The sequence below is a fragment of the Triturus cristatus genome, chromosome 6 (genome assembly GCF_964204655.1).
Source record: "Triturus cristatus chromosome 6, aTriCri1.1, whole genome shotgun sequence".
NCBI classification, from domain to species: Eukaryota; Metazoa; Chordata; class Amphibia; order Caudata; family Salamandridae; genus Triturus; species Triturus cristatus.
In genome coordinates, this window is record NC_140589.1 from 233926537 (window position 1) to 233949158 (window position 22622).

At 43.3% G+C, this 22622-nt stretch overlaps 1 protein-coding gene across 2 annotated transcripts in view; it reads left to right on the top strand.

Annotated features, from left to right (window-relative positions):
* Positions 1-22622, top strand: part of ITSN2 (intersectin 2) — a 1173023-nt gene that overhangs the window by 764771 nt on the left and 385630 nt on the right. For both annotated transcript variants that reach the window (XM_085610587.1, XM_085610588.1), the window contains 2 exons: positions 14676-14851; positions 15805-15955. In XM_085610587.1, coding sequence (XP_085466713.1) covers positions 14676-14851; positions 15805-15955 — 327 coding nt within the window. The remainder of the gene's footprint in view (positions 1-14675; positions 14852-15804; positions 15956-22622) is intronic.

Genomic DNA, 22622 nt, shown 5'->3' on the forward strand with positions numbered 1-22622 from the left:
CAATCTGGCTCCTGAAGTCTTAGAGTTTGGCTACCTAAACCTGCCACCTGAATGTATGGATATCATCAAGGAGGCCAGAAGACCCACAACCAGAGCTTGCTATGCGGCTATATGGAAAAGGTTTGTCATTTACTGCAACAACAATGACATTGATCCGCTGGATGCATCCATTCAAAACATCATCTGTTTCCTCTTACACTTATACCGATGCAATCTGGCATACAGCTCCATACGTATACATCTCACCGCGATAGCAGCCTATCTTCAAAACAGGCAGCACCTCTCTTTGTTCAGAGTGCCTGCCATCAAAGCCTTCTTGGAGGGACTCAAACGAGTGATTCCTCCAAGACACCCACCGGCACCAGTGTGGAACCTCAATGTGGTCCTCACCAGATTAATGGGTCCACCTTTTGAACCTCTCCATTCATGTGAGATTCAATTCCTCACCTGGAAAGTAGCTTTCTTGGTGGCAATCACTTCGTTGAGAAGAGTTAGTGAACTCCAGGCACTAACCATTCAAGAGCCATTCATACAGGTTCACGCAAACAGAGTTGTACTACGTACCAACCCCAAATTCATGCCTAAAGTGATATTGCAGTTCCACATGAATCAGACTATCGAACTGCCTGTTTTCTTTCCAAATCCAGAAAATTTCGCAGAAAGAATGCTCCATACACTAGATGTAAAGAGGGCCCTCATGTACTATATAGACAGAACAAAGGATTTTAGGAAAACAAAACAACTTTTCGTTGCCTTTTCGCCACAACACAAGGGCAACGCCATTTCCAAAGCAGGGATAGCCAGATGGATCATTAGATGTATTCAAATTTGTTATCAAAAAGCGAAACGCACATTAACGATTCCCCCACGAGCCCACTCAACACGAAAGTTAGGGGCATCCATGGCTTTCCTAGGAAACATTCCTTTAGAGGAAATATGTAGAGCAGCCACATGGTCCACTATACATACATTTACCAAACACTACTGTGTAGATGTACACTCAAAACAGCAGGCAGCTGTAGGACAGGCTGTTCTCAAAACTCTTTTTCAGACTGCTGCAGCTGGCACGGGCAGCCGCCGCTAATGGAGGGACTGCTATATAATCTATGCACAGATATGAATTCAGCAGCCCACATGCCTCGAACTGAATATGCTACTTACCAGTATGCATCTGTTCTTGGCATGTAGGGCTGCTGACATTTATATCGCCCACCCTCCTCCCCGGCGCCTGTAGCGGCTGCAGCACTCAGAATTACTGTATAGCATGGTCATCACTTACTGTATCTACTCCATCACTGCCACAGTGGCGAAAAACAATCTAAGGATGGAGAGGATGCCCATGCGCACTGTAGTCCAGGGGAGGAGCCACCTATCTCGTGATACTTCGAAGACTCTTCCAGGACAACAATGTGCAATCATCCGGACCCAACACTAGGCGGCGATCTATGCACAGATATGAATGTCAGCAGCCCTACATGCCAAGAACGGATGCATACTGGTAAGTAGCATATTCATTTTAGGCAAAGTTAGGGTTGTGGGTAAGAAAACATCATGAGATCCCACAAAGCACACCACCCTTGACTCCCCCAGGTGTCTATTTTTTTTTTAGAAATAATTGGGTTTGGTAGGTCACTCTGGGCAGACTCCAAGCCAAGCCCCAAATACCAAAGCTACCAAATCAGGAAATAATTTTGACAGTAAATGTTGATGTCTCCACAATGCGTTTTGGGCCCCTTTCTGTCACGGACAGTAAGCCCATCCACAAAAGAGAGGTACAATTTTTTCGGGCGATTTAGGGACACTCTGGATGGGAGGTAATTTTGAAGCTCTCCACAGATTCCAGAACTCTCCATCATAGAAATGTGAGGAAAAATGTGCGTTTTTTGGCAAAGTTCGAGGTTTGCAAGGGATTTGGGGTAAAAAACACCAGATGAGAGCGACGCAAGTCACTCCACTCTGGACTCTCCAATGTGTTTAGTTTTCTGAAATGTGCAGGTTTGGTAGGTTTCTGGCTGAGCCAGGGTCAAAATTTCGCAGCCATCAACATTTCACAAAAGGGTTGGTTTATGGGAGGACACATTTGCTATGTCTATATTGCGTTTTTTGGCCATTGCCTGTCGTGAACACTAGGCCCACCCACACAAGTGAGGCATTATTTTTTATTGGGGTACCGGCGGGTATGTTGGGTGGTAGGAAATTTGTGGCTCCCTTAATCTATCACAGCAATGTGAGGAAAGTGTGCGTTTTCAGACAGTTTTTCAAGAGCATCTGGGTAAAGAAAAACCTTTTCGAACCACACAAAATTCACACCATCCTGGACACCCCCGAGTGTCTAGGTTTCAGAAATGTCTGGGCATGGTAGGTTTACCTGAGTGGCAGCTGAACCAAGGCCCAAAGTCTGCAGCAACCAATTTATAAAGAAAGTATGCATTCTGCAGGTTAAAATGAGATGTTATCAGGTCGTGTTTTGGTGTGTATTGTGTCGCTGACGCTGCCACACAAGTGAGGTACCATTATTATCAGGAGATGTGTGGAAACACAGAATATTAGAACTCATCTTACTACTAATTGAATTTCTCTGCATTTGTGTCTTCCAAATGTAAGCCTGTGTGCAAAAAAGGAGACATTTTACAAAATGCCCTTTGAATCATATGCTAGTATGGGTATCCATAAATTCAGAGATATACAAATAACTACTGCTCCTAAACTCAATATCTGGAGTACATTTCTGAAATACATGTTTCCTTTATATTTTACCATATGAATTGCTCTATACTTTGGTGTGCAATGAAAAGAAATTCTAAAGTGCAGCTCAGTTGTTGTCGCTGGGTAACTCAAGTTCTTGAAGAACCTACAAGACCTATAAATCCCAATGAACCTCCCGCGAAGGGTCTAGTGTATATATTGGTACATTGCTTTTGTATACAGCCACAGATTAAAACGTTCTCACAAAGGTCTGTTTTTTTTCTACTTATTTTCAATATTATTTTTAGCCACAAATAGTTTCTTTGGCAAACCTTGAGAGATCTACACAAATGTCCTTTGCTGAATTCAGAAGTTTTACTATTTTTCAGAAGTGTACAGTTTCCCAGGATCATGCATGGGTTTCACACCGGTTTCCACCACACCACAAAGTAGGTTGCAGCACAAAAATTAGTAAAAATGGACGTCTTAGAAAAATGCTAACGCTCTTGTAAAATATAATTTAATGCAGCTCTACTTGTTCCTGGAAGATGGTGATCAGCACAGCAAATGTTTCATTTATGCCAAATTTAGAAACAAAAGACACTTTCTTGCACGGCACTTTTTCCCATTTTCCCCAAAACAACCACAGATTTAGCTGTATTTTTACTATTTTCTCAGTCCTCTCCAAAGGAATCTACAGACCCTGGGTACACATAAACTCCGTGTGATGTTGGGAAAAAAGGCAACAAATTTGGCAGGGATACCTTATGTGGAAAAAGTTATGGAGGCGTAAGTGCAAAGTACTCCAAATAGCAAGAAAAGAGCTCAGCACTGGGGTGGAAAAGGCTTAGCAGTTAAGGAGTTAATGAAAAGTCTTGATTTAAGACTTGCATCATGTCTCTAGGTCCTAGGGGACCTACTGCAAGAATTTTTCATTTTCAGGGTTAAAACAATTGAAATGTTTAATGCAGTTCGCTATTTAGGAATTATATTTTATGATTTTGGTTCATGGTCACATTTATTACAGTTAGATAAAATGCATATTTTCAGTCTATAGGTGTTTTAGATTTGCCTCCAAATTAAGTAACAGACCAGTTAAATGTACGTTGGATTTCTTTAGTAGCAAATGTGTGTTCGAAGACCATTTATTGTGCAGATATTTGGGGCTATGTTGAACTTTAGTTCCTACAGGTAGTGGAAACCAATTTTGCAAAAGTCTACTAGGTATCCCTCAGGGGCCGTCCAGTTAAGTCTGCCATGAAAAGATAGCCCTAATTTACTTACAGGACAGGATAAAATTAACTCTCTTAATATCATGGATCTCACTGTAAGAAAACCTACAACTATTTTACATCCTCAAATTATTACAGATTATATGACCCTGGACATGTTTTTAAAATTCCATGGTTTAAATATGTGAAAAAGTGTTGTGTAGATTTGGGTAGGCCATACTTAAACTTTGGACTAAAAAATAGTATGCTCACCATTTGACAGAATTTAGAAAAAAATTGGAGTTTAATACATCTGCCTTTGAAAGTTATATACTAATAAAAATTAAAATTTTGTGCTCGGAACCTTATCTTAATTTAGCGATTTCGAATAATCGCATGCTGTTGTCTAGATTTAGATTGGGGTCTACTTTTTACTATCTATGTTAGTTTCTGAAAGGATTGTGTGACCCCGATAGTTTGACTTTATATCCATGTGATAACCTTTCAAACCAAACCGTGATGTGTTTTGTGTTTTTCTGTACTTTTTACAAATCAGACAGTCCCACATTCTTATTTTCTATACGGGGTACATGTGGCTTTGCTAACAGTATAAAAGCATTTTTCTTTTTTTATAATTATTGGACGCTCCCTTGATATGCTAAGCAGTTTTTTCTCAACAGCTGTTTGACACAGGACTTTGCTTTCTTTGTAATATTTTGATAAATGAGATTCAGTTTTCTAACTGCTACCTTCGTAATTTTTGCACATCCTTTTATGTATTCACGTTTTTGTTACATGTTTTATATTGAGTTGTTTTTTTATTTTTTTTTGTTTTTTGTGGATTATTTCCAAAATAATCTCTTTTTGACTTGAATAGAATCCTATTTGAGAATCGGAGCATTGCACACAGGAGAACTACCTCTGAGACTGTCCATAACAATTTCCATCAAGACCTCCTCACAGTTTACCAGACCTTCGGCTGTCCATAACAATTTCCATCAAGACCTCCTCACAGTTTACCAGACCTTCGGCAGTACAACTTTAAGGCGCACACCATCAGGGTGCATCGAGAGGGGGACAGACCGGGAGCACTTTTGGCCTGGCTTATTTGCCAACACTCCGACACTCGTCCCATTACAGAGAGTCACCCCCTCTGGTGTTTCGGTCGACTCCCAAACTGAAATCCTACGCGCCTTTTACGACCATTATGCTGAAGTATACAGGGATCTGGAGCATGATTGCTCAGAACCAATAGGTCAGTTCCTCGCTGCCATTTCCCTGCCCGGATTACTCTGCACAAGAAGACCTCCTTAGACGCGGAGATCACTCCAGCTGGTGTGAAACAGACTATTTCGACCTTGGCCTGCAATAACGCCTCGTGCCTAAATGGCCCTGCAACTAGAATATTACAGTTCCTTTTGCGACTTTGCGAATCTCTTTTGGTTTCATTTCTAAAGCCAGATAGGGACCCAACCTTGCTGGCCTCCTGTAGACCAATTGCCCTTTTATTGACAGCTTACACAATTCTTGGTAAGATCTTGGCAATCCGATATGCCCAAATCCCCCCGGCACTAAGGGAATCCAGACCAGTGCAGGTTTATCCTAGGCAGGAGCACCTCCCAGAACATTTGCTGTCTTTTTCACGTCCAGGATTGGGTAAGGGGCCTTTTCCCTCATGCCGCTTGTCTGGTCCTGGACCTGGGGAAGGCGTTTGATACCTTATCCTGGCCCTATCTTTTTGCGGTGCTTCAGTACATGGGAATGGGACCCATGCTCTTGGCCTATACAAAGCTACTGTACTCTAATCCTGCCTCGCTGGTCTGTCTGGGCTGCTATATCTCGACTCCCTTCCCTGTGTCTTGTGGCATGCATCGGAGATGTCAGCTCTCCCCTACTCTTTGCTCTGGCAATGGAGCCCCTGGCTGTTCGTCTCTCTATAGAAGGGAAAACATTGGGGCATCCCTCTGGCGGGCGATACCCACAGTGTCCCCCTGTACGCGGATGACTTGCTACTTTACCTACTGGACGTCTCGATGGACCTCGAGTCCCTCTGGGTCTGGCTTTCAGACATAGCAGCCTGGATGAGGGTGAACTGGGCGAAATCCTCTGTCTATCCTCTTATCACGGACCTTCCCCAGAGGGAGATTCATATCGGTGGTACCTGCCTCGCCTGGTGCGCCCAGGCAACTTGCTCTTTGGGAGTCCGACTCTGCCAAACTCCCTGTGATCTCTACAAGAGCAATTACCACAGAGTACTGGCAGGCATACGCTCACAGGTTGGATTTTGGAGGATCCTCCCCCTGGCCCCCAGAAGGAAAATCACTCTGGCAAAGATGGTCCTTTTACCTCGCCTCCTCTATCACTTCACGAAACTTCCGGTCATACCCCCGCCCCTTTTTTCAGGAACTGGATACCCTGCTCTGCTCCCTTATTTGGGGAGGTGGTCATCGGTGAGTCACCCCAGCTAAGCTGCACTGCCGGTGAACCGGGGGGAGGCCTGGGGGCCCGTCATTTGAAGCATATTTCCTTGCGGCACAGCTCCAGTGGCTATTGGCCTGGACAGCGGGGCGATATCTGGGGGAGGCCTGCTCTGATGCTGGACCCTTATCGTTACCGGCAATCCGACGCCTGCTCCTGCTGGGGACCCGGCCTACATCGACCCATTCCATACAGGTAGCCGTGGCAAGGTACTGTATGCTCCGTCCAAGGGACCCCGCTCTACACCCCACTGTTGCCGCTGGTCTTTGGGATCTTTCTGGGGGTGAGCCCTTGACTCACCCAGTGCTCCACACAGTACTGTCCATGGGCCTTGGCCATCACCTAATCACATGGATATACAAGGCCATCCGGTAACTGACACCTGCTCCACTTGCCCAACTGTGACACAAATGGGAGGAGGAGTTTGAGGCCAATACAGGATAAAGACTGGGAGCGTGCCCTAAAATGCCCACTTTTTTTCCTAGACCGAGCCTACCTGATGCCGGCGCGACTTCAGCACTAATACCCAGAGTCACAGTTTTCCTGCCCCCATTGCCAGGCCCCTAGCACAGCATTTCTACATGTGTTCTGAGAATGTCCAGCCTTGCAGCACTACTGAGCCGCTATCCATGCCACACTCCGTGAGGTCACGGGGCTGCCTGATATTTCCTCCTGAGAGGCCTGTTCGTTAGGCACATTCCGACGCCGGAAACACCACAAAGTCCGGACGCGGTTTGCAGCCCTGGCCCTCCTTCTAGCCAAGCAAGGAATGACAATGCACTGGCGCGCACCTGCGTGCCCTCCTTGGCGGCCTGGATAGGGACAGTTTGTAAGTGGGGTTCTGCTGACGAAGGCGTGATCCGTAACGAGGAGGTGTGTGGAGTGCGTCGATGCCTCATCTCCACTGAATGGGCTATGCTACTCCTGCGTTTCCGACAAGCATCTGATAACTCTGCATCCCCGCTACCGCAGGATTCACCCAGGGCATCTCGCTGTACACCAGTCTTGGGGTTTGAGGCAGGCCTATCCTTCCAAAGTCCCCTACACTGCATACATCTACATTGGGCACCAGTAACCCCCTTCGAGGCCACTCTCCACCACCCTTCGCCTAAGACAGCACACTCAGCCTCCTAGTAACCATTAACAAGAACTACTCCAATCCCCCGCGTCACATAAGGCATCACTCTGATCTCCAGCATTGCCCGTTTTTATGACTATTGCCTGTAACAATGCTTCAGTACCGTTGATATGTCCTTGATGTTGATGTTCTGCCTGTACCTATGATCGATAACAATGTGTACTGCGTCTGGATTGTTGAAAACCCTATAAAATGGTTTAATAAAAAATAAAAAAAACTGCAGTATCCTTTCAATTTTAGAAAGTACAATGAGATGCACTCAATAGTTCTCTCCATCCAGAGTGTTCCTAATAGAGTTCTGCAACACCCTCCCACAGCTTCTCAATCTCCAGTGAACCAAATACCATTGACACAACAACACAAGAGATTGCTTACTAGTCTGAACTCATTTTGTGGAAGAGTGGACCATGCTACCAATGTTTTTAGTAAGCAGGAGCATTTATATATGGCAGAAATGGAGACGATCTATGCGTATTAAGCTGTCTGTTTACTAATTCGAACCATTGTCCAAAAAGATGCTTCTTATATGCAATGACATTTAATGCAGAGGCCGGTTAATATCACCCAGTGTTGTGGCTGAAAATAATGCATGTGTTCCGATCATGCAAGTGCAAATTCACTTTTGCTCTGTACAGAGTATTTAATTGATTTGCCCTAAAGCAAATAGGAGACACAAGTGTAGGCCCACCTACTTCCACTGTCCAAATTTAGCTGCTTTAAATGGCAGATTATAACAAGCATTGAAAATGCAATAGGCCTCGCCTTTAATTAAGTTAAAGCCATTTGCTTTGCTAATGGTATTGTATAGCAAAGCAAATGGCTTTAACTTAATGAAAGGCGAGACCTATTGCATTTTTAATGCTTGTTTAAAGAGTGCCTCGAAACGGGTCTCTATCGGGCTCTGTTTTGTGCCCTGGCACAGGCGGTCCATTTTTTTCCGGACTGCAGTGACAGTGCACTAATGAAGAAGTTACGGCATGACGACATGCCAGGTGAGAGTTGTAGGGGAAGGGAAATCCTTTAAAGAGCATAATTTTCTCTCTGGATTCCCCTTCTCCTTTTGAAACTCAGGAGCAGCAACATTGTCCTGGTGTCACCAGGGCTTTAAGTGGAAGCTTTTTCAATATTATATACAAGCCAAAGTTGCTGCTTATTTATCTTATACAACTAACAACTATTGACAAAGCAAATATTCCTGACTTGTAGGTATGATGTTTCTTGTTGTATCATATATCTGGATGCAATGATAGAAACAGAAAAATACAAGTAGGGTGGCACACTATACTAAGCACAGATTTTTAGTTTGTGTATTTTTAGGCCACACCCTTAATTACATTGTCCATGCCCCTTTGAGAGATCCCCCAGTTTTTTATCACACTGAAAGCCCTGGTGCTGGCTGTATGATTTCTGAGGCCAGATGTCCCAAAGCCATCACCAGGGGTTGCAAGGGCCAAGCCAGGGGTCGCAGCAGCGATGCCTGGGGACCCATGCATGAATCCATGTATGTGAGGCTGCTCCTTCAGAAATGAACAAGTGAACACTGCTTGCATCCTCCCGTAAAGTTTAAAAGCGTAGTTTTATTATGTGGAAAGTTTCTCTGCAGTATTTCGTTCAGACCCCTCAACAAGTTTTTCAAACATTGCAACCTGCCCTTTTCGATTCTTCGTGTGTGTGTGTGTTTGTGCGTGCGCATGCTTTGGATGGTGTAGAAGGCGGCATTGGTTATAATGAGCTCTTCAAAGAATCAGGGGTAGGTTTGCTTAAACCTCAGACCCTAATTAAAATGAGAACACAGACACTACCTCAGTGCCATTTGCAGATCAGAGTGCCCAGATGCCTCTACTAACCTAGGAAAGCACTACTTAGAAATACGCCACGCAATCACGGTTTGTCTTGAGAGCCAGACCATTCCTATACTTAGGTCACACATGCACGGCCACGACATCTCACCGCTCTGCACACGGTGTCGGCCACACCAATTTCTAGCGGTTTTATTCACATAAAATACGCCCAGTGCATTCTGGGAATCATTTGCCGGGTGATCATTACCGAAACATAGAAGACGGACAGCAAAACTAGAGCCCAATTGCATGAGTTTAGGCAAAATGTATAGCATCAAACACCCATTATTTTTCGCAGAAATTAAAATATTCTTTGGTGAGAAAATCTTTATTTCTGTCTTAAGAGTTACTATTAAGGAAAAACAGTGCAATGTTATGATTGCTAATTATTCATATATACTAGACATGTAAAGATAAGTTTTCCTGATATAATGATTGATGGCTCAGATGCGCTCAATACGGGCGTTCGGTATCGCGCTCTATTGAAAGTTGAACAATTTTTCGTTCAACCCAAGGGCTCGGTTTTATTTACAAAGATGGCGGTTGGTCGTTCTAGGCCTCGGTCCGTTTTCGCTGTTAGGCTCTTTGAAATTATCCCTCACCTCTGAGATTGGCTGAAGCTCAGCAACCATTCAAAGGAGTTTTCGTCAGGCAAGGCAGGCCAATCAAGGAAAAGCACTTCAACTCACGACATCTCACCGCTCTGCACACGGCGTTGGCCACACCAATTTCTAGCGGTTTTATTCACATAAAATACGCCCAGTGCATTCTGGGAATCATTTGCTGGATGATCATTACCGAAACATAGGAGACGGACAGCAAAATTAGAGCTCAATTGCATGAGTTTAGGCAAAATGTATAGCATCGAACACCCATTATTTTTCGCAGAAATTAAAATATTCTTTGGTGAGAAAATCTTTATTTCTGTCTTAAGAGTTATTATTAAGGAAAAACAGTGCAAGGTTATGATTACTAATTATTCATATATACTAGACATGTAAAGATAAGTTTTCTTGCTATAATGGTTGACGGCTCAGATGCGCTCAATACGGGCGTTCGGTATCGCGCTCTATTGAAAGTTAAACAATTTTTCGTTCAACCCAAGGGCTCGGTTTTATTTACAAAGATGGCGGCTGGTCGTGCTAGGCCTCGGTCCGATTTCACTGTTAGGCTCTTTGAAATGATCCCTCACCTCTGAGATTGGCTGAAGCTCAGCAACCATTCAAAGGAGTTTTTGTCAGGCAAGGCAGGCCAGTCGAGGAAAAGCACTTCAACTTTTCCTGGAAAAGGGTGTAGTTGGTTGTTTACCTGAATATTTTTTTAGAAGTTTGCTCGGTTGATATCGGATACGTACCTGATATGAAGACCACGTTAACTTTCAAAGGGTATACATACAATAAAAGGACAGTTGGAACTCTTGTCTCTTTTAGAGCCGTCCCAGTTGGACTGGCTCGTGAGCCGTCCCAGTTGGACTGACTTGCATGACTGGTTTCTTATCTTTATGGGGCCATGTGTTTGGCCCCATAAAGATAAAAAAAACCTTTCACGCCAGCAGTAAGCCGGGGCAGCCAGTCCAACTGGGACGGCTCTAAAAGCGAAAAGTGTACGTCACGAGACGCTCCTTTCCAATGGCAGGCCACCGTTTAGTATAAACGGTGACGCCAGCCAATGCAAAGGAGGGGCGGGGCTTAAAGCCCACTAGAGAAATCTAACCAAAACATTAAATCTCGCCAGCGAGACTGCGCATGTCTGCACAGTCTATTGCCAGGCGAGACCTAAAAAGGAAACATGCCCTCTTTTAGTGCCGTGACTTGTGGACACTGGATAGCTATTGTAGATCTGTATATATCAGTCAAAGGTAAAGCATTCATCATGTTCTTCTTACAAAAAGCCATCATGATATGGGTCGGTTTCTATATGAGTCATTGTTTTCTCTTACACTGTTGCCTCAAGATAATTTGATTCCTGTAGAGAGTAACTCTTGTTCACAAGGTTAAACTACAGGAAACACAATTTGGGATATCAATGCTCTATCGCAATAGTTCTTAACCGGTGGACCGCCGCTTAATCATTGCTGTACTCCAGGAACCCCCACTGAATATCTTTTGGAATATGGGCCCCCGCCCCCCCCCCCCCCCCCCCCCCCAATGAGTCATTACTGAAACCCTGGCTTAAGCAATTTAGATCATTTGAACCGCAAAACAATACACACATGATTAAATATTTTATTACATTTACAAACAAATATCAAAAAACTATTTTAATGGGAAGGTTGCAGCTTTTCGAAATTTAGTGAAGCCAATCCATCACTCATATTATCATATTATATTCTGAGTGATGCACTTGCATTTTCCCACACATCAATCAGAGGATACCAACTTATTTTTTTGCCTTATATTTCAAATTCCTTTGCAATTACAGAATGTTTTAAAATGTTTGTTTACTTTTTGCTTCTTTGTATACATTTTATTGAGCTGTTAATATTATTTAATTGTCTAAGCAGCTGAAGGGTAGGCTTTGTGGACCCCCTGGGATCCCCGGGATGCAGACTTAAGAACCTCTGCTCTGTCCTGATCCAGGGTCAGAGTCAAGATGCCTTAAACGCTGATAGCTTGCCAGTGCTTACAATCTCTTGTCTATGGTGAGCCAGAGATATTTTTAGGATAGCTTGGGTAATCAAGATATCATCTGTAAGCACTATGAACTTATTGTTTCCCCCATTGAGTTGCAAGACCTCTAATGTTTTTCTCTACACTAAGATATTACTTTGTTCACCTGTTTCCTTCCTCTCTTAAATCCTTTCAAGCTTCCCTATTAACAAACATGATTGCTCCCTGTGACTTTCAGTATTCAGCAAAGAAGCCTGCACTTTCTGATGATGAAATGCATATTTTCTCTGCCTGCTTTTTTCTTCTGATGTTTTTGTTTTATCTTCTCCTTGACTGAGGTCACAATTTTCAGGAAGCTATGAGGGCTAATATTGCAGTTGCCTGCCCAGAACATACCAATAACTAATGGATGTATTTTTATGTAGGCAGTTGTTGCTTTTTGTTTGAGTTATATATACAGTACAGAGATGGCGATCTTTCAGATGTTGGATGATATACTGCATATTATTCATGGTGGTGATCCTTGAGTACAAGTTTTTCTTGAACGTGGTATGTCATGAGGTATTTTTGCCCACTCTAGTTCTTTTCTGTCATTGGAAAGAGAGCTGTGTTTGTGAAATTGTTCTTCAGGTCTGCCTTTCTCTCATTTTTCTTGAGTGCCAATGATCTCCGCACTGGCTGAACACTTTTCAATCGCTACATTAAGACCCTAGTAGGGGAGAACATTGTTCACTATTAATACGCAGATGCCGTCTAACTCAGGGGTATCATGTGGCTGATACTGGTATACTACTTATGGAAGACTTGATGGCCTTGAAGTTACTTTCCCCAGGTTGAGTGTTTCTTTACTAGACAGTCTTCGATGGTTGTCTCTGGCCATATTGTATCTTTTCCTCCCTGGTCCCTTCCACTAAAGTGCCATCTCACTTTCACATCTGATACTCCAAATGTGTGTTGCGAGTCTGGATAAACCTGTCCACTGATTCCTCGCTCAAGAATGGTCCACACTCATGTTCTTTCTAATTTTCATGATGGTTATGCCTTCCTATTTGGCATTCCCAAACCCTGTTTCTTTGGCTCTTAAAACAGTCTTGTATACCTATGTTTGTTCACGTAACTTTCAGAGTCTTCGTTCTAAGCAATCCTTATCTACGTAACAGACTCAACAGAGATAGGGCTCCTCTCACTGTACAAGAAGCATATCTTATCTCACATTACATTTTTCTTTAACAACAAAAGACATTTCTTACTTTATTTCTGTGATCTTGAACTACTTACCAGAAGACATTTGGTTCCCTCCACTCTACTATTTAAGACTAGCCTGAGCCTCATCAAGCTTCCTTCCTTGGGTTAACCATGAGCTCCATGTTACGCCGCTTTGTACTGTAAAAACTAACAAAAAAAATCACTTTATAAATGAGAAGGATCTTTAAAAGGAGTAGTAGTAACAAAGCAACCTGTACCAAGAGGGAGAGTAAAGTTTATTGCATGCGTTTACTCAGTAAATTGTATCCCAGGTGAAGAAATTATCTCCCATTCAACAAATGATAGAAGGCATACCTGCTTTTTGATGGTTGTTTCTGTGCAGAAAATCTGTAAAACAGCTGCTTAGTGCTTTTGATTTAGCTAAACATTACCCTAACTCTGATACATAAGTTAATACATTATTTGAAAGACAGCAGGACGACAAGTGCAGTGCATCATTTTATCTGAGGGTCCTCATTACAGATTGGATGGGTACTGCTGTGAGAATGTTCTTAAAAAAAAAATAATAATAATTGGATGAGAAAATGGCATCTATCAAAATACCATTTTGCCCATTTACCATTCTTCAGGTAGCTTGGATTTTTATAACAGTATGTATTTGCCAAGAAAACAGGTAAGTCAGTGCCCTTTATTCCTCTCCATCATCTGCATCTGTGTGGAACCCTGGGACATAAGCTTATTCTTATAGGTTTGTGAATGTTTTCAGTATTTCTACAGTCTTTATATTTGTTCTGGAAAGCATATGTGTGTTCCATAGAGGTCATACATGTCAGGCTGTTCTCTGTGTTTAACTTTGATTTCAGTTTCCTGAGAATGATTTGTTTTCCTGCCACCTCTGCTTTGACTTTTGGAGACCTCAGATGTTTGGCTAAGCGGCGTTTGTGGCAGGGATTTAAATATCCATGATTGCATATTCAAGGTCAGGAAGTGAAATCATTTATAATAAGAAGTGATTTGAGTCATTTGGACATCAATTTTGATACCCTCCCTAAAAAAACAGGGCCTTTTTCTAGCTTTCCATGGGCGTTGGGCGAGAACGATTGAGAGCAGTCCTTTTTTGTTTTTTTGGAAGATGTTCTGTTTAGGCACATATTGAACTGAGAGAATAGGGCTTTGAGCAATGCTAATGGCTAAATGGTCTTGGACTTGAAAAAGGTGAGGCGCCTGTCACTTCTCAGTTGGACGAAAGTTTTGGTTACTCCTACTATTGAGTAGCATTACTTTTGTAATCATTGAATTGTCACAAATTACATTGAGTTACTGTCACCTTAGCAGATGTTTCATTGTTTCATTTCGTCTGTGATTACAACTGACGCATTAAGACTTTATTATCTCACTTATTTCACATAAGTAGCAGTAATTTTCTGTTGATTGGAAAGGTAAGGTTGCCTGCTTCTCTTTATGGTCTGTTTATTTAGCAATGTTTTTGTTCCTTCGATTTATATAGGTTGATGAGAAAACGGTGGGTGAGCCAGGCTGGTTGTATGGAAGCTTTCAAGGAAATGTTGGCTGGTTTCCATCAAACTATGTAGAAAAAGGAGCAGAAAGTGAAAACGTCTTATCTCCAAAGAAGGCCTTAATTCCACCTACGATAGCTTTGTCTGTTACCTCGCTGCCTCTAAAGTAAGATAATTTCACTTGATTACTAAATAAACATAAGGTATCATGAATGTTCTAAATTAAATGCATGTAATAAACACTGTGCTGCAAAATTTGTTTTTGACGGTCCTATAGAGATTCTCCACAGAAGTGAAATGTGCGTTTCATACTCCACAAGATTGAAAAAGATGGAGTTTTCTGTTAAAACATTTCGTACTTTCTCATTATTTCTAATGCGTAATTCTTAGCAAACGTCTTAGCAGCTGGCCACTTTAGGCAAATGAAGAGCCTAGAAGTAAAGTGGTTTAGCACTGGTCTTCTGTTTACACAGTGAGTTGCCTCTGGACCACTACTTTCCTATTCTATTTCAATACTAGCTTGTTAGCATGTGCACACCCTTTCAGGTTGCCATGTATACAAATATATGATCCAGTTTACAATGAAGCACCCTTTTTGTTTAAGGAAGAGAAACACTGTGTCTTCAAGTCTTGGTTATGTGATTGTTTTGTGTACTAGATTTACACAAAGGTTCTCATTCCAAATGACTTACAAAATGGGCTGGTATTTTTCCACCCAAAGTGTTTCTGACACTGGGGCTACCGGTAACTCCAGGGGAAAAATCCATCTTATTAAAAGTCTGACTGATGGTCCAAATGAGAAATTAGCTTGTGAACCGATAAATCCTCAATTTTCGACAGCCAAAATCTGTGTGTGAAAGTAAGGAGACCTACAATGTTCCTGTGGATCTCACACTTTGAATGGGCCTAGTGACTGCAGTTACCAGCTCAATCAGAAGTAAGAGGCCATTCGTAATAAGTGAGCCAGAGATCCTTTTAGGTTAGCTTGGGTAATCAAGATATCATCTGTAAGCACTATGAACTTATTGTTTCTCCCATTGAGTTTCCTAGGTGTTTACTTATGTATTCCATTGGTATAAAGTATAGAGCAGAATTTATACACTTGATTTTGTTTTGCAGACCACTTGCCCCTAATAAACCTACAGAAGTGCCTGACTCTGATTATCAAAATGTTGGCTTCCCTGGCCTGACTGTTAACACAACATGGCAGAAGACCTCTGCTTTCACGCGCACTTTATCTCCTGGTTCGGTTTCCCCTATTCATGGTCAGGTAAGTTTGCAGTGAGAAAGAGATTTATTCAAGTTACGCAGTGGAACATAAACCCTTAGAGCTAGATATGATGGTATTTTTCCTTTGCAACGTGTTTTAAATTTTGTGAAATAACATTTTAGTCATGTATGTTGTCTTATTTGTGTGTACGTTTCTGCAGTTGTAAAAGTTGTGAGTTGCATCTCTCGACTCTAGTGCCTTAGTATATTGTCTACATCCGCATGGGAATGCTTCTGAATCCTACTATGGAATACCGAGCACCATTGACATATCTACATTGAACACTATAAACAAGTTATGGTGATTTTGAGAGTGAAGCAATGATAACAATTTAAAATGTTGTGGTTGCAAATTTCGGTGTTCCTGTCACATTAGAAGTGAGTAAATGTTACCTGACCGTTCTTGCAGTTTGCTTGGGCTAACCCAATACATTTGCCTTTTAGAGTTGGTTCCGAGGGATTTTAATGCATCATTTCCAAGGACAGGACTCTATGGGACAGATGTATGAACAGAGTTTTCACTAAATGTTCGCCAGTTGAGAACTGACTTTTTGAAATGAGTCTTTAATTTTGTGCTGCAACCTATGTGCTAATAACTCATTTTGCCAAATCTCCAGTTGCAGGAGTTTGCTGCCTAATGAATGTTATTTGCCATATCGCTAATCGTGGCTCCCTGTGATTTGCTACTATCACATGGATCGTAGCCTGCAAGGATTGTGTGATTGCTCGAGCACCTCCTGAGGCGGAAGCCGGGAGGCTGTGTTTCTAGCGTTGTTTTTGTTTTTATCTGCTGCTAAATTGCACTAACTGCCAACTTCGGCGTTTTATCTATTTTCTGGCAACCTGAAGTAAAATAGCTTGATTTAAGAAGCTTTATTTGCTTACCTCGTTCCCCCTCTTTCCCGCTGCCCTGGGCCACTCCCAGCCGAGCATTGACGCTGTGGAGCCGGTCCCCGGGCACTGAATAGCGGCGGCCATCTTGTGTGTGGGTAGGATTCTCAGCGCTCTAGTTGCGCATAAAAGGGGTCCCGGTATGCCCAGCGCTTGATTCTGTGATTGCTCGAGCACCTCCTGAGGCGGAAGCCGGGAGGCTGTGTTTCTAGCGTTGTTTTTGTTTTTATTTGCTGCTAAATTGCACTAACTGCCAACTTTGGCGTTTTATCTATTTTTCTGGCAACCTGAAGTAAAATAGCTTGATTTAAGAAGCTTTATTTGCTTACCTCGTTCCCCCTCTTTCCCGCTGCCCTGGGCCACTCCCAGCTGAGCATTGACGCTGTGGAGCCGGTCCCCGGGCACTGAATAGCGGCGGCCATCTTGTGTGTGGGTGGGATTCTCAGCGCTCTAGTTGCGCATAAAAGGGGATGTCCATGCCTTCGCGCAGCGAACGCGCACAGCGGGCACGCCTGACTCGCGCCGGAGTCGTGCCAGAGTCTTGCCCGTCTGCGCCCGTCCGCGACCAGGATGTGGCTGCGACGAGTCAGACCTCTCCTTTACCTGGCCCCTCCACTACCATCTCCTACAGCAGGGAAGCCTTACTTCGCCTTGACCTAAAATCCTGTTCATATGCACATACTCCCTTTTCCGACTCCTCGTCACTTTTCTTTAAACCCTGTAGTGTACAAAGTAGAGACAACCCCTCTCAGCCTCCATGTCATCTCCTTGAGTCCCTCCCCCGACACTCCCCGGCTCTTAAGAAAACTATCATTAAAGCTGGACTGATTAACTGTCGTTTGCTTGTGAAACACTCTTTAGATGTAGCTCAATCGTTAGAAGATAATCAGTGGGACCTTCTTTTTCTCACTGAAACCTTGTTAGGAGAAGAATCCAACCCTGCTCTCTGCCTTGCCATCCCACCAGATTATAAGATCCTGTGTGCTAACAGACAGAACTCCCACCCCGGCAGAGGGGTGGCCATTATCTATAGATCTATCTGGTCCATTTCTTCTTTTTCCTACTCCCAAATAGAGTGTATCGAGGCATTACCTTTTTGTATTAAATTAGCTGCTAACTTCACATATTCAGGTTTATTAGTTTACCGCCCCCCCCCCAAATCTAAAACCTCCCATCTCCCGGCCCTTCTTGATTATGCCCTACAAGCCTCCTTCCGATATGCCAATTTCACCCTTATAGGGGACTTCAATCTTCAGGTCGATAATGTCGATGACCCCACCATCGCTAATTTTCTGTCCACCCTATCAGATGGTGGGCTAAATCAAATTATTTCCGGTCCTACGCATAAGGCAGGACACACCCTGGACCTTATCTGTACCAACCTAACAGATACCTTTTTAAGTGACCCCACCCCCGTAATCTGGTCTGATCACTATGTGATCCCTTTTTCCATCTCCTTTCGCCATCAGGACCGATCAAGACCCCTGTCCAATTCAGTGGGTCGGAACTGGAGGATGATTTCCCCTGAGAATCTAGCCCTTCATCTCTCAATGTCCGCCCCCGAGGAGGCTATAGATTTAAACTCCAGACTGTCTAATTTTAACCATTGGATCACCTCTGCTATTGATCTCCTAGCCCCTATCAGACCTATTAAATCCTCACGAGCTACCCCTTCCGCACCGTGGTACTCGGATGAACTCCGTATTTGTAAATCAGCCTGTAAACAGCTTGAGAGAAGTTGGAGACAATCTTACTCCCCAAATAGCAAACTCAAATATAAAATCGCCCTTAAGGAGTACAGGAAGAAAATTATAGACCACAAAAGATCCCATCTTGAGGAGAAAATCATCCGGGCACAAGGGTCTTCAAGAGTTATTTTCAATACCGTCAGAACCTTCAGTGACCCTCTGGCCCTCAAGCCTCAACCCCTGGTATCCCAGACCCTCTGCGACAGCCTATCCAGCTACTTTGAAGACAAGATTGCCACTATTCAGAACTCCTTTCCCAGCAAGACTAACCCTGTCTATCTGGAATCATGTATGGTCAGCTCTAATCCTACTAAGGTCTTTTCTAACTTTGAGGTGATTACCCCGGAACACTCGCTGGCAGAACTACTTAAATGTAAATCTGGTTCCCCTCTGGACCCCTGGCCGGCAAAACAGTATAAATCCTTAGCCCCCCTGCTCAATCCCATTTTAAATGAAATTTGGAACGACTCTCTCCAGACAGGAATCTATCCCGACTCCTGGAAGCACACCAGACTGGTTCCTATTCTTAAAAAAGCAAATGCTGACCCCTCTGAACCCGCTAATTACCGTCCCATCTCCCTGCTCCAGCTAAAGTGCTGGAGAAACTCGTACAGCGGCAACTGGCTGGTTTCTTGGAGACTAATGGTACCTTCCATAACTCACAGCACGGCTTTAGGTCGGGTTATAGTACTGAATCCGCCCTCATTGAGATGGCTGGCGCCATTAGATGGAAGTTAGACGAGGGATCTAGAGTGGTGTTGGTGTTGCTCGACTTGTCGGCAGCATTCGACACCGTCTCCCACCCCGTCCTCCTTGACCGACTGCAGGCAAAAGGCATACAAAGCAAGGCCTTGGAATGGTTTGCCTCCTTCCTGTCCAATCGGACACAGGCAGTATTCACTCCCCCTTTTACCTCAGACTGTCGCCCCCTCAGGTGGGGAGTCCCCCAGGGCTCCTCACTGAGCCCCCTCCTGTTCAATGTCTATTTTTCCCCTTTGGCCGAGATCATCAGTCAATCTGGAATCCAGGCCACTTCCTATGCTGATGATATACAGCTACTGTTTTCATTTGACTCCCCCTCCCAATCTACCTTTGACCCGTTGAAAAACTGCCTCCTTAACATCGCTAGCTGGATGGACAACAATTCCCTCCGGCTTAACGCTGGTAAAACCGAGGTTATATTTTTCCATAAGCCTTCGCCTCTGGACCCTAACCTATGGTGGCCTCTTAAACTGAGTTCACCCCCTTCACCTAAAGACTCAGTCAAAAATCTCGGGGTAATCTGGGATACCAATCTCTCTTTTCAAAAACAAATCCAGTCAGTATCCGCGGCCTGTTTCTCTAAGATGAGGATGATGAAAAAATTCATCAATTTCCTCCCTAGCCAAACTAGGAAAACTATCGTGCAGGCTCTAATCACTTCCCATCTGGATTACGCCAACGGACTGTACCTTGGTCTCTCCCTGGGCCTCCAGCGTCGCCTTCAGACAGTCCAGAATGCTGCTGTCCGTCTGGTCTGTGGGCTCCCCCTTCGTGAACGTATCACTCCCCATCGACATAGGCTGCACTGGCTCCCGGTTCATAAAAGGGCGGAATTTAAGGCACTTACCCTTGCTCATCGCGCGATCAAGGGAAAGGGTTCCGCTTACTTATCCTCCTGCCTTCGTCCATATAGCAATACCAGACTTCTTCGCTCGAGCTCCAAACATCTCCTTTCTACCCCCAGAGTTAAAAAAGTTCGTTCTGGGGGAAAAACATTCCAAGTCTGTGCTTCCCTTCACTGGAACAAGCTACCCTTGTCCATTCGGACCATCCAGGAGGAACTCCCCTTCCGGAGAGCTCTGAAAACCTTTCTTTTCTGTTGATACCATCTGAGCTCAGACACAGCTTCAGCTCTCACATAAGCGCCGGGACACCCCGTTGGGGTATCTGTGCGCTATACAAGATTCCCAAATAATAATAATAATAAGGAACAGCGGACCAGTATCCCTATATTCTCGCTTCCGGCTGGAATTCTTTTTTTTTTTTTTGTAAACAGTCTGTATTCCCGACAGGGGAAGCTGTGCTATGGAGACTGCCCCCCCTTTCAAAATCTGATACCATCTCCTTTGTGGATGAGAACATTTCAGTGGTTTGCAGTCGTAGTTGTGCTTGCAAGTCATTGATGCAACTTACTGCGATTTGCAATTTGAAGTGGATGCCACTTTCACTCCCCTTCCTCATTACAATTCGGAACGAGTTGCTAAAACCCTTTTCTGATTCAGAAAGCCTGTTCCAAATCACAAAAGGGGTTTACTAAATACAAAAATGTAATCTTGCTCTTGGAACTCTTGTAAACTCGCAGGCTTTGCGATTGCAAAATGTTTTAGGACATCTGGCTCTAGTGTCAGCATAGTAGCATCCTTAGCTTAGCATGTTGCAATCATAAGTATTTGCCACTCTACTATAAAAACCTATTGACATGCCTTCTGTAAGCTTTAGTGTCTCTTGATACCTCATCCAGTACTAATTCCTGATTTGAGAGGCCTCATCCATAACACGCTTGTGTGAAGCTGTTTCAGTGCTGTCTGCTTCCCCATAGTTTTTCTCCATGATATATTGAACCCAATGAGTGGACATAGAAAAGTACAAAAGGTAAACAAACAAAAAGATACCTTTTTCATTAAATCCAGTAATGTCTTCGAAGGCACTTTTCCGTTATCTAAGCAACCCTTTACCCTCAACTCAATATCAGTGATAATCCGCTTACAAGTCTGGTTCATCTGCCGACTGACACTTTCGTCTCTATCAGCTGCAAAAGGATGGACTGGCTTTACAGATGCACGCATCTCAATTGAGCCTTCTGCTCATTGCTTAATCTTTTTGTAAGCTATATCCCTTCCTGCCGCCTGTTGGCCCTGGGTTTTCCAAAGGTTGACACTAGAACCAAACTTAGTGGCAAAATGTACAGGTGGATGAGAGATCATATGAGCTGAGTGGGACATTGTATTCCTAGCTTTCTAGAGGCTGAGCAGAGAAGATCTGTTTCTGGGTGCATTAATTGTTAGGAGTTTCAGCTCTAGCCAGGGTGGAGGTGTGGGTTTGGACAGGTGCCTCCAGGCATTTTCAGCTAAATGGCTAAGTATTCAGGCTTCTTGTTGTGAGTGGAAACTTTAAAGATAATTCTAAAAGTCTTGAGTAGGATTCGAGATCCAGTGCAGCTGTTCTCAGGTGGAAGAGATTATTTGAATGTTCTTACATTTTTTGATTTACTGGTCTAAAGATGAGACACCATTTTAAGGGGTCATGGGTTAGGATTTTGAAAAACGAGGTGAAAAAACAAAAGAAAACAGTTAATGTCGGTTCAGGCCATTGAGGCATCCTTCATTGGTGGTTGGCCCAATTAAAAACTCTTTGTTGGGTTCAGGGCAAGATAGCCCGAGGGCGTATATGTCTGGATGGTATCCAAACAAGTTCAGAGTTTGTGAAATATACTATACAAAGACGCTTTGGAGTATAAACAGTTAGACATCATTGGCGTATTTATTTAGGGACATGTCTTTTTTTGATTTCGAAGAGTTGCCCCAGGTTTATTGTAAGTTGACAGATATAGCGACTATCAACTATTGTGTAGTGTCATATTACCCCATGTGATGGAGTCATACTCTGTAGATTAGATTTCCTAAGCTCCAGAAGTAAACTGAGATATTTTGGGGGAAAGGAAAACGGGCAAGTGTCTCACACTATTCACGGCTGAGTTGTACTCCTATGATCAGAAGTATTAGGAGTAAGACGAAACCATTGCATTAATAAGAAGGATTGTAAACATAATGAGAAACTTAACAAGTAGTATACACATCATTGCAAATTTTATGAATGTACCAAAGAGGTTTTAACACATATGCCTAATTAGTTCTAACATTTACATAAGTTATTACCCACTGTCTGATACCATGAACATATTATTTTAGCAATATATGCCAAGTCATGTAGAATTTCCTTGCATACCTTAATTGTGCCATCGTGCCTGAAGTTGCAACTCTGTAATTC